At 41.4% G+C, this 19,012-nt stretch overlaps 1 protein-coding gene across 1 annotated transcript in view; it reads right to left on the bottom strand.

The window, feature by feature from the left end:
• Positions 1-10,536, bottom strand: part of GPAT3 (glycerol-3-phosphate acyltransferase 3) — a 36,451-nt gene extending 25,915 nt beyond the window's left edge. Inside the window, exon 1 of the mRNA XM_058193373.1 lies at positions 10,244-10,536. Coding sequence (XP_058049356.1) covers positions 10,244-10,387 — 144 coding nt within the window. The 5' untranslated portion in view covers positions 10,388-10,536. The remainder of the gene's footprint in view (positions 1-10,243) is intronic.
• Between the last annotated feature and the right edge of the window lie 8,476 nt (positions 10,537-19,012).

The raw sequence follows: 19,012 nt of genomic DNA, 5'->3' as shown, positions 1-19,012 counted from the left end.
CAGGAGGTCGTCGCAGCCAAAAACGGAGCTTTGGAGCCCGTTTTCGCTGGCAGAGCGCTCGGGCTACCACAGGCACCCCCAACACGAGTGACATCGAGCTGGCCATGCTCACCCTGGCCATGCCCAATAGCCTACTCCAGCTCCCTGATGCGGCCCTCAAGGAAATCGAGTTTGATCCCCCTGGTCTAGAAGAATCCAGCTTAGTCTGTGACACATGTTCTTCTGAAGACAAAATCTATATCCCATACATGGCATCGCTGTTTCACCTCATCCTGTTCTTTAATGAAGTATCAAGATTTACGGTCTGTCTTATTAAAGGATAGGAGGGTATAGCTGCATGTTGAGCTACACACCAGGTAATGTGTAGTGAGGACAGAACAATCAGGTCCATTCTCTTATTCTTTCCAGCTCAGGTCAAGCCGCACAACAATATCTGCACTGATTAGTTGTCAGTGAATCAACTGGTGAATTACCCATATACCATTTGCTGTCTCGTATCAGAAGGGTCCATTCATTGAATGATAATCCCACCACTTTCTCATTTTAAAGCTCTTTCTTTAAAAAATAATGAAAAATGGTCATAATAAATCACTTTTTCAGGGCTCTCATAATTTCAAATGGTCACTAAATGAATGTCAAAGATTACCTGAATAGATAGAAAAACGAATACACCCAAGGAGCTATATCTGTCTTACCTAAGGCTTGGAAAACCAATCATATCTTCAAAAGCTTTATACAGAACATCAACATAATGAGAGTAACCAAGATTCCACCATGAATTCAAGCCCATACATATCTTGGTTACGCTTGGCTACTAGGTATCTGTTCATGTACTGCAATTATGCCAGAAAACATGGCTGGATTTGCATACCTCACCAACGATATAGCTTTAACCATAGTTAAACCAAATGCCACATTACAGCTAATATGACTTAAGTGTCATGTACTGTACTGAAAACTATAAATCCAAAAATTTCCACACAGCAAAGTAGTGGTAAAAGTTGAACCTCAACATGACCAAGTAGCATAGGAAAAGGCTCCATGCTATGGTGGTTCACATTACACAGAAAGCCACAATCAAGCAACTCCTCTTTTTTTGGCTTAAAGGAATGTCTTATTCCAGACTTTCTGCTAGATTCATATTTCTCAACCTGGATCTGAAATTCTGGGACGTAATGTCTGTAATTTCTAAAGTTTATTTATTTATTTTATTTATTTATTTATTCGAATTTTTATACCGCCCTATCTCCCGAAGGACTCAGGGCGGTGTACAGCCAAATAAAAACATAAGAATAATACAAATAAAAACAACAATTAAAAGATGTATTAATTAGGCCGAAATTAAAATATCACTAAAATAGTATAAAACCCCATTAAAACTAAATTTAAAACTAAAAACCCTAGGCTAGCCCTGCGCAAATAAATAGATGTGTCTTAAGCTCGCAGCAGAAGATTTGGAGGTCGGGAAGTTGGCGCAGCCCTGGGGGAAGCTCGTTCCAGAGGGTGGGAGCCCCCACAGAGAAAGCCCTTCCTCTGGGTGTCGCCAGTCGGCACTGCCTGGCGGATGGCACCCTAAGGAGTCCCTCTCTGTGAGAGCGTACGGGTCGGTGGGAGGCAATCGGTGGTAGTAGGCGGTCCCGTAAGTAACCCGGCCCTATGCCATGAAGCGCTTTAAAGATAGTAACCAAAACCTTGAAGCGTACCCGAAAGGCCACAGGTAGCCAGTGCAGTCTGCGCAGGATTGGTGTAACATGGGAGCCACGACGGGCTCCCTCTATCACCCGCGCAGCTGCATTCTGAACCAACTGCAGCAAGTTTGAGAAATGTTGTCCTAGAATGTTATTCCAACCAACAGCCTTCTGAAACAGCTCCCCAAATAAAGCAGAAATGGGATTTAAAAAATCTCCTTTTTGTAATTATAAAATTAAAGCATCAACTTAAGAACAAAGCAAGGCACAGGAACATGTATTACATAGAAAATCAGGATTGTTCAACAAATTAAAGAATCCAAACTCAACATGAAAACGGTACCTTTGTTAGGCCCATATAAAATTACAAAATAATATGCATGCCATCTCCAGTTTTTTAACATGTATACGGTAAGTCAAATGAAAAGAGGCAAGAATGGGAAACAAGAAGATTACAGGTAGTTTTCAACTTACAACCACAATTGAGCTGAACATTTCTGTTGCTAAGTGAAACAGTTAAGTGAAGTTTGCCCCACTGTACACTGTTTCTTGGCACAGTTGTTAAGTGAATTACTACAGTTATTTAATAACATGGTTGTTAAGTGAATCCGGCTTCTCATTGACTTTATTGTGAGAAGGTAACAATTGTGATCATATGACCCCAGGACACTGTAACCGTCATAAATATGAATCAGTTGGTAAGCATCTGAATTTTGTTCACGTGACCATGGGGATGCTGCAATGGTAATAAGTGTGAAAAATGATAAGTCACTTGTTTCAGTGCCACTGTAACTTTGAATGGACATTAAGTGAACCGTTGTAAGTCAAGGACTACCTGTCATTCTCATATCATGGAGACTTGTTTAGCAACTACCACCTTTAGCAACTGTTTGCACCATAATAATAAAAACTGAATCAAATGAGGTTTATTTTTAGCTGGTCACACTAACTGGTCATACTGTACATTTCTCTAATTTAAAATCAGGGGGGGGGGGTTGCTGCAATTTTGTTGTTCATTTAAATCTAGTAATTATTTTTTTTTTAAAAATATGGAGGTCTCTCTCTGCACTTACCTTGATTACAGCCATTCACTTAGCAATGGCAATTCTGGTCCAAATTGTGCTTATAAGTCGAGGACTACCTGTAGTAAGTTTTTTTTCTTTCTAAAACTGTCAATTAAATTGCTACTGAAAAGCTACTATTGGAGGCATTTCAAAATAGGAAATGACTGTGATTCATCATTCCATTCATTTGCATAAGTGTTTGCTAAGCTGGGGCAGTCTGTTATTTTATACCAAACAGAGAACAACCCAGGTGAGCTGTATTTACATTTTGAAAATTACTTTACGCCTAAGCAGGAAAACATGTTTAATGAACCACAAGAACAACATACATTAGAAAGTTAACACCTAACTTTCATTATGGACTGGACTAGATTTTAAATTTATAGGGGTTTTAAACTGGTTTTAATATTTATATTATTTTAATAATTTGGCTTTTAGAATAAGTTTTTTAATGGTTATCTTAATTTGTACATAAATGTCTTTTATTTGCCTGTGAACCGCCCTGAGTCCTTCGGGAGATAGGGCGGTATACAAATATGAATAAATAAATAAATAAATAAATAAATAAATAAAATTATGGAAAACTTTAAAAATCGGGGCGGGTTTTTTTTAAAAAAATTAGCCCTCCCAAAACACCAGAAAAATGTGGGATGCGCTTTTTGAAGAAGAATCTAAAGAAGGAACGGTAATAAAACAACTGATGTAAAAACATTGGAAAATAAAGGAATTGTGGAAATGACAATCAAAGTAAAAATGCAAATGATAATAATCTAAGGGATGGAAAATGGCCTGGACAAAACTGACTTATCACTGGATTTAGAAAAGGAGATTTCTAAAGCCTTAAAGAAATATTTGACATGTGATATAAACTACAGGTTGTTCTCGACCTACAACCACATTTGACCCCAAAATTTCTGTTGTTAAGCAAGACAGTTGTTAAGTGAATTTTGCCCCATTTTACTATCTTTTTTGCGACAGCTGTTAAGTGAAACACTGCAGTTGTTACGTTAGTAACACAACTGTTAAGCAAATCTGGTTTCCCCATTGACTTTGCTTGTCCGAAGATCGCAAAAAGTGATCCATGACCCCAGGACGTGAAATGGTCATAAATATGAACCAGTTGCCAAGCTTCCAAATTTTGATCATGCGGGCATTGGGGATGCTTGCAATGATTGTAAATATGAATATTTACGGGACCGCCTACTGCTACCAAATACCTCTCACCGACCCGTGCGCTCTCACAGAGAGGGACTCCTCAGGGTGCCGTCAGCTAGGCAGTGCCGTCTGGCGACACCCAGGGGAAGGGCCTTCTCTGTGGGGGCTCCCACCCTCTGGAACGAACTCCCTCCAGGACTACGTCAACTTCCGGATCTCCGAACCTTTCGTTGCGAGCTTAAAACATACTTATTCATCTGCGCGGGACTGGATTAGGTTTTTAAAGTAATTGGTTTTAAGGGGTTTTTTATTATTTATACTGTTTTAATGATTTGGGCTTTAGAATAAGTTTTTTAATTGTCGTTTTAATCTGTATTTATATGTTTTTTAACTGCCTGTAAACCGCCCTGAGTCCGTAGGGAGATAGGGCGGTATATAAATATGATAAATAAATAAATAAATGAAAAACAGTCCTAAATCACTTTTTTCCATGCCGCTGTAACTTCAAGCGGACACTAACGGAATGGTTGTAAATCGAGGACCTTGTAAATCTAAACGGAGATTCAATTCTACAACAGCACTTGGATGATTTAACGAGCAAGACTATCAGAAGGAAAAAGAGGAATATAAAATTGATTTTAAAGTAAGTTTAATATAAGAAATACTTCTATAAAATTCTGGAAACCTTCTACAAACTTTTTGTTGATACTTGCACAGAAACAATAATTTGTGAAATGGCTGCTATATTTATGAGAGGAAGTAAATTATGTATATACAGTAATTTTATAGGGTGTGTGGGTATTAAATTTGCCTGCACTTGTTGCAAAGGCAATTGTGAGTCTCTTCTTTAAACATTTTTTCTAATTTTTAGCGCTCTTTTTTTTTTCCTTTCTACTTTCTTTTCTCTGATTTCAGTTTGCATTATCTTTTTATATTATTAAGCTCTCCAACAAAAGATATTCCAAAAACAAAGAAGTTGCTACTACACAGACATCAGCCTATACCAGTTTCTAGGCATGAATTCTGTTTGACTCATTCTATAAAGGATGCAAAATTTTGGGTGTCAACCACAGGAAGGAGAGAAGGCTAATTGGAAAGCTTACACCACAAGCATTCTTTAGCTAGTGGAGCATGAGAAAGCAGGACAATTTTCTAGTCTTACGAAACGAGACTAAAAGTAATAGTGTACACAGTTCCTTGACCCATTTCACTGGAAGTTGAATTAGTGGCAGGGGACAAAAAGGAACATATAGGGCAGAGTTTCTTAAAATTCCCCAAGCTCAGGGATCCAGAAAAGCCAACATATGTTTAAAAAAAATAGATATTAAAATTCCATTGAATAATTTGAGAAATAATCCCATTTCATGGCCCAGTAAACAGAATAGGATGGCTGTTAAAAGATATTTAAATTTAATAACTGGAACCGTGGAGGTCATACCATAAGCCAGAACACACAATTGTAGTTGATTGGTTGGAGAGTGCCGGCTCCTGCTATCTGCACTGTGATTGGTTGCTGGAGGTGTGGAGCGGGAGGCTCCCTTTTTCCCCGCCTTTTTCCACTGTGTGCCCTGTATGCTGTTTCACTTGATGATTTACCTCATGATGTGGTGACGTGCCTATCTCGTTTAGTGCAAACGTAGATGTCAAATACATTCATTTATATAAAAACTACGAGTTTGTGTCAGCCTCTCTGAATTCATTTGGACACCTGCTGTGCAATATATGTAGATACCCCTGACAATGGCAATTGGCCACACCTGCCATCTGCATTGGATGGATGGGGCCACAATACTGAAGAAGAAGTCCTAACTGACCAGAAGGCTTGGATGGATAGGGGCAGCAGGAGGGACGACTGACATGCGCCCCGTGGCTGACACCTGACCAGCCACATGGTCCAACGACCATCTCAAGTCATTTCCCCTTGATGAAGGATGTGCAGTTGTGTTCATTTCACACATGCCTATATTGTACCACCATAATAGAATTTTTTAAAAATAAGATACCGGTAGTCCTCAATTTACAACCATTCACTGAGTGACTGAAAAACATGTATCTTATGACTGGCTTTCATACGCATGACTGTTGCGGCATCCATGTGGTCATGTGACCAAAATACGGGCGCTAGGCAACCGACATGTATTTATGACGGTTGCAGTATCCCGAGGTCACGTGATCAGTGTTTGTAACCTTCCTAGCTGTCTTCCAACAAGCTAAATCAATGGGGAAGCCAGATTCACTTAACAACTGCAAAATTCACTTAAGAACTACAGTGATTCACTTAACAATTGTGGCAAAAATGGGGCACAACTCACTTCTGCTTAGCAACAGAAATTCTGGGCTCCATCGTGGTAATAAATCGAGGAGTACCTGTATTCTAGAACTGAACCAATTTAATTTTTAATGCAGTCAATATCGATCACTGTAACTCTCAAATAAAAGCTCTTTGGGAATCCTCCATAATCTTCAAAATTGGAAAGGGTTCCCCAGAGGCAAAAAAAAGTTTAAGGAACACTGCGGCAAGAGAAGTAGCTGTTTTCATTAAATATATAAACACAAAGAGGTATTCCCTGTAAAGGAAATTCAATTTTCTCCAGATATTCTACCTTTCTATTTAGAGAATAGGTCACCTTGGGAATTATTCTATCTCATCTGGAAATTAAACAATGGAACAATTCCGTTTCCCAACAGATTTTATTTATTTTGAGAGTACTCTGTATTTTATAAAGGTTCAGGCTGTAGCCAGCCTTGAATTTCAAAGAGAAGGCTGTGAATCAAAAACGATATCAGATTTAATAGGAAAGCAAATGTGTGTTATCTTTCCAATTTTAATCAGAGGTTTTTTTCATTTGTAAGACTTCAGGAAAAGGACTAAGTATTTTATTTATTTATTTATTTATTTATTCGAATTTTTATACCGCCCTATCTCCCGAAGGACTCAGGGCGGTTCACAGCCAGATAAAAACATGCAAATAATACAGGTAAAAACAACAATTAAAAAACTTATTAATTAGGCCGAATTAAAAATATCACTAAAATAAAATAATATAAAACCCCATTAAAAACTAAATTTAAAAACTAAAACCCTAGGCTAGCCCTGCGCAAATAAATAGATGTGTCTTAAGCTCGCGGCGGAAGGTTTGGAGGTCAGGAAGTTGACGAAGCCCTGGGGGAAGCTCGTTCCAGAGGGTGGGAGCCCCCACAGAGAAAGCCCTTCCTCTGGGTGTCGCCAGTCGCAAGTATATTGTTATTCCCAGATGAAATAGATTCTTGCATCAGTATCTGAATATATTACATAACAGCAACCCAAGTATCAGTATGAAAAAGTCAAAGATAATAAATTTTGCAAGACAAGAAAGAAACAAAGGTCAAAATATGTTGGCTGAATTTAATCCCCTTTCCTTTCAGACCTGTATAGTACCTGGACCTTATAGAGGATCCCAAAGTCACAGCATTCATTAGTCAGAAATGGTACTACCAAATTCCTGGGTTTTTGGTTTTTTTTAACTAGGAGCAAGGTCTTTATCATACCTGGATTTTGAAACAGAAGCCCTATCTTCAAGCACTCTAAAAATGTTCAAAAAAGCTACCAAGAAAAAACTATAATGGCTATAAGACACCCATTGAAAAGGAAGTGTACCCATCGATACAGATGGCATGGTCTCTCTTGAATAAAACATAGTTGATACCATCACCAACAATTTTCTTAGGATGAGAAGAAATCTCATTACAAATAAATTCAGAAGTAGATTTATTTATTTATTTTATTTATTTAAATTTTTATACCGCCCTTCTCCCGAAGGACTCAGGTGTACAGCCAAAGATAAAAACAATAAAATATACAGATTTAAAATATCAATTTAAAATACATATTGACACCATCAGTGCAGGCTTCCTGACTGTGAGAAGACATCTGAGCTTCGTTACAAATAAATTTAGAAGTAAATATAATCAACCTAGTTATTATAAAGTATATGGATTCAAAACTAAGAGCTGATGCCAAAATGTCAAATCATGAAATCAACTGGTATGTCCCACATAAACCTTCCACCATGGGGGGTGGGAGTGGGTGGAGGAGAGAATGGCCGAAGGGTCAGATCATGTTGCTGGCTTTTGTAGGTGTGCCCCAGTTGACATCAGGGTAGCCTCCACAATATATTGTATAGTGGCCAAGATAACCCTGGTATGATGTATATTTTTTCTACATTGCACTGCTTTTCAAACAAAATTTCTGTCATTCTTGTAGATTCTTTATTGCATTTTGATGAACTCTGGTAAACTACGAATTGCTCCGTTAACTGCAGCAGGGGAAAATTATATTTGTTTTTCTGCATTAATCTCAAAGTTGCCCTCATGCCCTGGTCATCTCCGGAATGAAGGTACCGAAACATACCTAGTTGGGGCTGTCCTTGTAAAGTGTCTGGAAGCTTCAACTCGTGCAAAATGAAACGGGAGTTGTGTGTGTTCCTAGCAACAAAACACTACATGACACTTCTGTTCTGCAAGCTGCATTGGTTCTCAGTTTGCTTCTAGGTTCAGTTCAAGATGCTGGTTTTCATCTTCAGAGTCCCAAATGGCATGGGGTCAGGTTATTTGAGGGACCATCTCTCTCCTTGGTTACATCTACCTATCCATCAGGTCTAGCAAGGAAGAACATGTTACGGGTCCAATCTGCTAAAGACATCTATCTGAAGGGACGCAGAAAATTGACTTTTTCTGCACTAGACTTGCCCTGTAGAACACCAATGCCCCCCAAACCCACCTGGGGTTTCAAAGACAGTCCCAATTAGTGCAAATTGCAGTAGTCTAATTTCAAGGAGCTGCTTAACTTTGAGTCAATTTCAAAAATATTTTCTGATCTAAAAAGGACTGCAACTGTTTTCTCGGCTTGTGATCAAGTTTTCAGATGGCTTCAAATATTCAGGATAGTAAAAACAAATATATACCACAAACATTAAGGAGAATGGAAAATAAACTGGCAAATTAGATTGTGTGTGTGTGCGCACGCGTGTATTCAGCAGGTGAGAATCCCACTGTAATAAGGAGCCGACAAAATGGTTGCATTGGGAGATTTTGGTGCATTCCCTCATGATGAGATTTATATTTTATGTTATTTTTAATGGTTATTTAAGATTTGTTTTGTTTGCTTTATTGTATGCCACCCATAGTCCCATCAGCTAGATAGGCAATGATGTAAATTTATTTATTAAATTTATTAAACTATACTATACTGAAGGTCACCTGCATCATTCTAACCAATACACATTTACAATTGGATATTTGTCCTTTAAATAGAAATTTTATTTTTGATCCCAAGAGGGGCTCTGCCACTGAACAGATAGGTTGCCAATCTTAACAGGAGGCAGACAACTTCACCAAGGTTATTCATGCAGCACTGATCTACAATGCCAACTCATACATGTGTAGGATACTACCGTTCTTGTTTGCACCTGTGTGGTGCAGTGGATTCACCATGAATTTCCCAGCAGGGTTCTTCTTAAACTTTTCAAAGAGGAAAACAACAATTCTGCACTTGGTTTTTAACTCCTGGACAACCGCCCAAAGCAAAGCAGCAAATATTTCAGCAGGTCATAAATAAAAAAAAATCAATAGCCTAGGTACCTTAAAATACACTAAACCAGGTAGCTCAGACGAAATGCTTTTGAGATGTGCAAGGCAGCCTTGCCCTGGCACAACCCAAGCTTTTTGGCAGGCGTCTTGTTTTAAAAGCGCCTGTTCCACCCAAGCTTCCCAATCCCAAAAGGCGCCCATTCTTCCACCTGGCCAAACCGCTTCCCCTGGAAAAACTTTGGCCTAATAAATATAATCCCTCGAGAGCGGATTTCGTACTGAAGGGTGGATTTTTAACAGTCCTTTTAAATCCTCTGGGAGTAACGCAAAGATTGCGGTTCGTCCAAAGCTGGTTTGCAAATCCAAAACAACCTCGCTCGCGCAGTTCCTCTCCTTTACGCGGAGGGCTCCATTCTCGGACTCTCAACCCGGCGCGATCCCCTCCCCTGGCCAGGCCCAGGACCCACTTAAAGTGTGTGTGGGAAGGTAGGGGGGGTCGTGGGTCTCGCCTCCCTCCACCGCCTAAGAGATCGCTGAATCATGCGGGAAAGGTCCGCTTTTGGCGAGCTTTGCAAGTGCTGCTAAAGCGTATCTTTGGCCAAGCTTTCCTTCAACGCTCCTGACGACACTCCCCATCATCCCCTGCCGATTGGGCGTTGTCGTCGCCTGGCTTATCATGAAATCGAGGCGCGGGGGGGGGGGGGAGAGATAAACTGCGCCTTGCGCCGACCTCCTCGCACACCCCTCCGGGGAAGCCCTCCGACTCACCTCGAGGATCTTGACCAGCACCTGGAGGTAGAACTCCGAGATGCCCAGCGACAAGCCGAAGACGGACGGCAGCACGATGAGCAGGAAAGCCAGGGCGAACCAGAAGCTCAGGAGCTGCAAGAAGGCGCCCATCACCGCCTCCATGCTGGGGACGAGGGCCTGCGAAGCGCCACCAGCAGCCAAGCGCCGGCGTCCCCGGCTCTCTCGTTCGCTCGCCGGCCTGCACAGGGACACCCCCCTCCGGGCGCGCTGGTTCAGTGGCAGCGCCTCTTCCGAGCTGCCTCCTTTTTCCTGGCCTCCCGCAGCTCCACCCACTTAACTCCTTCGGCAACGCCGGGGCGCCTCGAGCGCTGCCTGCAGCCGGTGACTGCGCAGGGTGGCTCCTGGCGGGGAGCCACAGCTGGCGCGATATGACTCAAGGACGCCCCAGGGACGGGCAGGCAGGCGGCTGGATCCCCAACGAAACTCGGCCTCTCGTCTCTCCTCGCCTGGATCTGCCGGCGAAGCCGCGCGTAAAGGCTGCCTCCAGCGCGCATCGCGGTTGCGCCCCCGGCGTCGCCTTTTCCATTGTTAGCTCACGGCGGCATTGTGCGCTCAGCTTGACGGGAGCGAACGCGGGGAGAAACGGACCGGCCCGAATAGATGGACGTGGGGAGGGAAGAGTCCGTGGTGGTGGAGCTGTTCTGGAACTCTGTGTATTTGCTCGATGCTTGCAGGACTGAACCTGGAATTCGCACAGGTTCTGGGCTGTAAAATCCGGATGGCTACAGTGCAAGATGGGAGCAAGGAGATAAAAGAAACTTGATTCCCATCTAGTCCTCATTCAGTTGTTTACAGGGTTCCCTGGTGGTGTCTCGGAGTTTGTTTTCTTGCACGCATTTCATTACCCAAACTAGGTAACATCATCAGTTTGGGTCATTGAAATATCTGCAAGAAAATAATTAAGCTCAGAGGGGAGCCCCTCATTTCAACCCTGAACTACAAATGTTCTCCTTTATTGGAGTGTTTACAGCCCAGGTGTGCCAGCTCTCTAGCCTAGGGCAGAGGCAACCCCAAAAATTGGATTACCCATCATTAACTGTGGATAAGCATGTGCTGTAAACCCAGATGTAGTAGAATTTCTGAGCGTTCCCAATCACCTGATTCTGAGGCAGAGCCTAAGTATTTCATGCACTGAGAATTAAGAGGCTCAGACATTTAAATAAGTACTGAAAGTAATACTTTTAGGTATGCTGCAACGTGCAATACTTTATGAGCAAATATAGTGTCATCCAGCCAAAGCCACGAAGACATCAGAATTAGGTTGTGTGTCATACATTTGATGCAAAGTTGCAATTTGTGTGATGACAGGCTTAAGTAAATCTAAATGGATTTAGTCCTCCTTAATTCAAATTGCTTTTTGTGTATGTTGGCGGTGGGAAATTTTAGCCCTTGCTCTACTTTCCTTAAAAGTGTCTTCAGAAAAGAAACCATGATCATCTGCTTGTGGCACCCAGTAATATGAATAAGTTATATTAAGTCTAATACCAAAGTATAATGATCATATAAAGTGGCACCGTAAATGGATGCCACTCAGCTATGCGCACAAATCTGTACATCTGGCTGAGCAGAAACCTTTTACAATGTCATGCTGAAAGCTGATAGAACTCCTAAGAATGACCCAGGTTCACAACTGTTAAGTAAAAGGCAGACCTAGGAAGCCACATGGATTACAGGTAGCCCTCTACATAATCTGAAGGCTCTGGTGGACTAGTGCAATAAAAGTAACTTGGTTCTAAAAGATAAAGGTTCCCCTCGCACATACGTACTAGTCGTTGCCAACTCTAGGGGGCGGTGCTCATCCCCGTTTCAAAGCCAAAGAGCCAGCGCTGTCCGAAGACGTCTCCATGATCATGTGGCCGGCATGACTCAACGCCAAAGGCGCACGGAACGCTGTTACCTTCCCACCAAAGGTGGTCCCTATTTTTTCTGCTTGCATTTTTACATGCTTTCGAAACTGCTAGGTTGGCAGAAGCTGGGACAAGTAACAGGAGCTCAACCCGTTACACGGCAGCACTAGGGATTCGAACCGCTGAGCTGCCGACCTTTCGATCGACAAGCTCAACGTCCTAACCCCTGAGCCACTGCATCCCTATTTAGAACTTGGTTCTAAATGTTAACAAAAGAAGGAGATCGTTATAGATTTTAGAAAGCATAGTCATATTCCACTCAGTATCAAGGATGCAGCGCTAGAGGTGGTCAATACTATTAAGTATCTGGAGGTGCAGATAACTAACAATTTGAACTGGTCTCTCCACGCGTCATCCTTAGTGAAGCGTGCAGACCAGTGTCTGCATTTCCTGTGTCAGATGAGGAGAGCACATCTTTCTCCTTCTGTCCTGGCCAATTTTTACAGAGGCACGATTGAGAGCATTTTAACAAACTGCGTCACTGTTTGGTTTGGTGGCAGCAGTGCATCAGATAGAAAGTCCATACAGAGAGTGGTAAGGACAGCCGAGATTATAGGAAGCTTGCTTCCCGTTATTCAGGATACTGCTTATAAGCACTATGGGTTTCGCGCTCAAAGCATTGCTAGAGACCCCACATACCTTCACTTTACGGCCTGTTTCTGTTGCTCCCCTCTGGGAGGAGACTTCGAAGTATTTCTAGCAGGACTACCACATTTCCTGTAACATCTTTATCCCCTATACCATCCATCTGATAAACTCGCAAGATTCGTTTTTCTCGCCATGTATATGTATACAGTAGTGAAATGTAAAATTTGTTACTACCGGTTCTGTGGGCGTGGCTTGGTAGGGCGGTAATGTGACTGGGTGGGCATGGCCAACTTTTTTTTTTTTTTAACTTTTAAGAGTATTTTTTCTACAACCTCTTTGGCTGAAGAAGTTGTAAAAAATGCTTTTAAAAGGCTCTGACGATCCCAGCTGAGCAACGCAATCATCTGAAGTTTTGGGGTTTTTTAAGCATTTTTTCTGCCGAAGAAAATCTGCTTTTTAAAATTAAAAAAAAATAATCCTCTGATGATCCTGTGGCTCAGCTGGGCATGGGGGGGGGGGGCAGGGATTATTGCTGCCTGTTCTCCAAACCACCCTCCATTGCTACCAGATCGGATGATCCGGTCCGAACCGGGAGCATTTCACCCCTGCATGTATACATCCAAACTAAACTATGTTGCTTCTTGGTGTCATATATGTGGGTATATGCATAATTTTGCATTTATTTATTTGGTCATGTTTATGTAGTGCAGGGGTGTCAAACCCACGTCACGGTGGCATCATGTAACATACCCCCTTCGCTAAACTGGGCGTGAGCATGGCCAGCACGTGACACATTCGGTCCACAGGCTGGGAGTTTATCTGATGTAGTGTATATTGGAAATGGTGACCCTTTGAGAGCTGTATGCAACAAAATTTCATTTTAATGTATGACGTTTAGTGTACATTCAAAGTGACAATAAAGTCTATCTATCTGTCTGTCTGTCTGTCTGTCTGTCTATCTATCTATCTATCAAGTTACAACAGCATAGAAAAAAGTGACTTGCGTCCAGTCTTCGCACATAGAACCATCACAACATCTCCAGTGATGGGATCAAAATTTGTATGCTTGGCAACTGGCATGTAATGGTTGCAGTATCCCAGGGACCTGTGACCATTTGCCTCCTTCTCAGCTTGCTTCAGACAAGCAAAGTTAATGGGAGAAGTTAGATTTGCATAACAAACATGCGATTCATTTAACAACTGCAACAATTTGCTCAATAACCATGGCAAAAGGGTGGTAAAAATCAGGTGTGAGTCACTTAACCATGCTTAGCAATGGAAATTCCAGTCCTAATTCTGGTCATACACCAAGGACTACCCATAAACCATTACACGGTTTGGTTTTGGATTAGGTAAACCTTATGCACAGCTTAGTACATTACATGAACCCACATGAGTTTTCTACACAATCCAGTCTTCGGTGTTGTTTGATCCTTATCAGTCAATTTTATCTCTTGAACTTCCTTTCAAGAAATCTGATTATTCCTACGTTTAGGAGAAACGGTGAAAAATCTCTGCCAAGAGGCACCATCTAGGCCTTTAAATCTCTGTAATCCTCTCTCTAAAGAGATCCCTGCAAATTATTCCTACCTCCTGTTCAGGGTAGAATGAGAAAATGAGGCACCTTCATCCTTAATTTGAAAAGCACATGAAAATCTACCCTCACTGAAAAGCCATGGGGATCGAATCTCTATTTACCTGTATCTTTGATCCAGTCATATCCATGTGCATCTTTCTTGCACCTTTGTTTCAGAAAAGCTAGGGAGAGAAAAGCTACTTATCCTTGGCAAATATTTTTCCAGGGTAGGTCAGATTTCACTCACCTAAGCATCTGCCCTTGTCAAAGACAGGAGGGGCTGGCAAACTTCAGGTCTAAAGAAGCAGATGGAAATGAAGCTTTGAGAAACATGTCCCAAAGATGCTTTTTCAAGAAGCAACTGGACTTTCTGGTTTTTCTTTGAAAACGTTTCGCTTCTCATCCAAGAAGCTTCTTCAGTTAAAAATCAGCTCTGAAATTCTGGGCTCAAAATTCAGGGATGAAATGCTCAGCCGATCCAGTAGTGATGACGGTGGGTGGTTTGGAGAACCGGTAGCAAAAATCCCTATCCCCCCACCCCCATCAGTGCCCAGCTGAGCCACGTGATCGTCAGAGCCTTTTTTTTTTTTTAAACTTTTAAAAGTATTTTTTTTACAATCTTTTCAGCTGAACAGGTTGTAAAAAAATGCTTTTAAAAGGTAAAAAAAAAAGGCTCTGATGATCCCAGCTGAGCTGCCTGATAGTCAGAGACTCTTTTTTTTACTTTTAAAAGTTTTTTTTTTTACAACCTCTGGCCGAATAGGTTGCAAAAAAAGTACTTTTAAAAGTAAAAAAAAAAAATTGCGCACCACAGCTGATCACGCCCCCCTCCTGCTGTTCTACTTACCCCGTGCATCCTTTTGGTGTGCACTGCACACGCACACATCTCGCATTTGGTGCATGGTGTGCACTGCGCACTGTAGTAAACCGGTTCAGATTTCACCACTGGCTCAATTGTGGTCACAAGTTGAGGACTGGTAGTCCTATAGGTTATATTCTATAACTCTATAGGTTATAGAAAAGCTCTGAAAGAGAAGCAGATAAAGAGATGCCTGGAGCTACTGGAGGAATGCCACAGTGTTAATGGGTTAGAGCCACTATTAAGATCTATATTGTGATAGGGTGATAAAGCAGCCATATTTTCCTTCCTTTGTTGCATCTGCAAATAGATGTCCAGCAGTCTTGTTCTGGGTGACTTAAGCCCTTTTAGGAATCAGCAACTCAGAAGTTTACTTTCAGAACTGTGCAGAGAAATTTGAAAGCTATTTGATGGATACAATACATGCACATACAAATACAAAAAAATGAAGAGAGTGGCTTCAAAGGAATGATTTCTACATGCAGAGCAGTAAAAGGTACAAGGTTGAGGTCTGTTAAGAATTTTAACTTAAGGCTGTAAAATGTCTTGTACACAGCAAAAAAATGCTCCTAATCTGAATAGTCTGTAATAATGCAGTTATTGGCAAAATCCTACCATAGAAGATGCTAAAGTTCATTTCTTGTACATTTACCTGCTTCCTCATCAAAATATAACTGGTTGTTAAACCAGCATAAAAAATGCTGATTAAACAAGCAGTTATTTCTGTACTTTGGCCTTTTTTTTTTCTCCCAGTGGCACAGATTTTCTTATTGTGCTCCAGAATTTAGCCTCCCAATGACCTTCTATCAGGGAAAGATTGAAATTCTATGATCCTTTCTTCACTAAATATCACAGGATTTCATTTCAAATAAATAAGCACATATCAAAACAATTCCTATACACATGGCTATAGTAAATATAATGTCCATTTTTCCTAAATCTGCGTATATAACTCCAGAGGAGTCTATTTCTTATATGAAAAACAGAAAGTAGGATATACATTGTTTTTTTCAAATAAATATGGGTAATCCTTGGCTTAAGACCATAATTGGGACTAGAATTTCTTCACTAAGCAATGCAGTCATTAAATGAGTAACACACAATTTTACTTTTTTACTGTGGTCATTAAGCAAATCCTGCAGTTGCTAAGTGAATCTAGCTTCCCCCATTGACTTCCCAGTCAGAAGTTGGCTGGGAGGATCACAAAAGGGCTGGGAAGTGGCTCACCAAGCTAATGTAGCCTATTATTAACACACAGCTGCCTGCAGTTACAATTACTGCAGGCTCGAGTCCCACCAGGCCCAAGGTTGACTCAGCCTTCCATCCTTTATAAGGTAGGTAAAATGAGGATCCAGATTATTGGGGGGGCAATAAGTTGACTTTGTATATAAATATACAAATAGGATGAGACTATTGCCTTACACAATGTAAGCCGCCCTGAGTCTTCGGAGAAGGGCGGGATATAAATTCAAATTTTAAAAAAAATGGTGATCACATTACCCCAGGATGCTATGATAACTATGGTAAATACATGATGGTTGCCAAACATCTGAATTTTGATCATGTGACCACAGGGATATTGCAACAGTACTAAGTGTGACAACCAGTCATAAGTCACCTTTTTCAACACTAAACTAATTGTCATAGAGGACTACCTGCACATTATTTAAAATTTAAACCACATTACAAATTACGTATTATCTAAAGATGCTATAACAGATGCAGGATACATCATTTTAAAGACATTCCATTCTACAGAATTTTGCAGTTCTATTGCAAAACTAGTTATAAACAGATTCTATAGAGATTCTCAGTCATCCAGGTCCCAAAAGTGCTTTTTCAAGAGGCAATTGGACTTTCTTGGTTTTCTTTGAAGACTTTTCACTTCTCACCCAAAAAAGCTTCTTCAGCTGACTGGATGGTGGGGAATGGAAGGATTTATACTCCTTGCAGCTAGCTGGTCATTTGCATCCTTTCAGAGGGTTGTTGAGGCCACCTGGAGGTCACCTGAGTAGTGCAAATGGGTGTGAAGCCTTCTTGGAACTCTCTTATTGAAAGGACTGTTGTAGACTGGAGATAGAGTGTTCTCAACAGATTCATTTTCCTGTATATAGTAATTACACAGTATAGGTTCGTTTAATGTTAAACTAGTTTAATAAACTGTTGTTTAGTTAGTTTTCTTCAATGAAACTCATTTTCTTAGTAATTTGTAATGTATCTTTAAGACCTCAGTTCATGTAATGGTTAAGCAACCAGGCTGGAAAACAGGTAAGCACAAAACCAGCTGGGTGTCTTTGGCCCAGTCACTTTCTCTCTGGCTTCAGTTAACAATGGCAAAATGAAATGAAAATCTTGACAAGAAAACTTCAGGGATTATGACCACAGTTGAGCCCAAAATTTATGTTTGTTAAATGAAACAGTTTGTTAATGTTTGAGTTTTGCTGCCAGGTCAGAAGCGTGAAAAATGGCCATAAGTCACTTTTTTCCCAGCACCACTGTAACTTTGAACAGCCACTACAAGAACAGTTGTAAACAGACGTCCCCAAGGGTTGTTTTTGTTTTTTGGCTTCTTCTTTTGAAGTTTCTTGGATGAGAAGCGAAACGCCTTCAAAGAAAAAACCAGAAAGTCCAGTTGCCTTTTTGAGGCAACCATGACCTGTCCTGGATGACCGAAAGTCTCCATAGACATGTTGTAAACAGAGGACTACCTGTATACTTTGCTCCTCGTTACCTTAAAAGTCATTCTTGCTCGCGCTGCCTCGTGCTCACGCGCTCACATCCTTGCCTCCTTTACAGCTTACGCACACCAAACCCCTGTGGTCCTTTTCCCATCAAGGTTTACCATCCGGTTAGCTGTGATAAACCTAGAGAATAGAATAGAATAGAATAGAATAGAATAGAATAGAATAGAATAGAATAGAATTTTTTATTGGCCAAGTGTGATTGGACACACAAGGAATTTGTCTTGGTGCATGTGCTCTCAGTGTACATAAAATATACCTTCTTCAAAGTAAAACACTTACAACACTTAATGATAGTCATAGGGCACAAATTTAACACTTAATGATGCAACACTTAATGATAGTCATAGGCTACAATTAAGCAATCAGGAACTAATCAATATCAATATAAATCATAAAGATACAAGCAACAAAGTTACAGTCATATAGCCATAAGTGGAAAGAGATTGGTGATGGGAACGATGAGATTAACAGTAGTGCAGATTTAGTAAATAGTTTGACAGTGTTGAGGGAATTATTTGTTTAGCAGAGTTAAACGTTCAGAAAAAAACTGTCCTTGTGTCTGGTTGTTCTGGTGTGCAGTGCTCTATAGCGTCATTTTGAGGGTAGGAGTTGAAACAGTTTATGTCCAGGATGCGAGGGGTCTGCCAATATTTTCCCAGCCCTCTTTTTGACTCGTGCAGTACACAGGTCCTCAATGGAAGGCAGATTGGTAGTAATTAGTACTTTGGGTAATAGTATAGTAATAGAATAGTAAGTTTACCCTGTGAACCGTGGGGCTGCCTCAACCGAAGCGAGGACGGTCACCCGCGGGTGGGCGCATTTGGGGTTGGCCGCGCACCACAAGCGGGACGCGGGAGGGAGGGCCAGCGGCGCCTTCCCCCTACCCACCGGCGCGCAAAGGCGGCGGCGGTGGCGGGGCGGAGTGCCGCGCTCCCTTTGGGCGCTAGAGGTCTCTGCGCGCTCGCCTCCTCGCTGGCGGGCCGGGCGCGGCCATTGTTGCTCCGTCCTTCCTCCCTCCCAGCGAAGCCGTTCTCCTCCTCCTCCTCCTCCGCC

The sequence above is a fragment of the Ahaetulla prasina genome, chromosome 8, assembly GCF_028640845.1.
Source record: "Ahaetulla prasina isolate Xishuangbanna chromosome 8, ASM2864084v1, whole genome shotgun sequence".
NCBI classification, from domain to species: domain Eukaryota; kingdom Metazoa; phylum Chordata; class Lepidosauria; order Squamata; family Colubridae; genus Ahaetulla; species Ahaetulla prasina.
The sequence above is the reverse complement of the archived record's forward strand: the minus strand, read 5'-3'. Positions and strand labels throughout refer to the sequence as shown.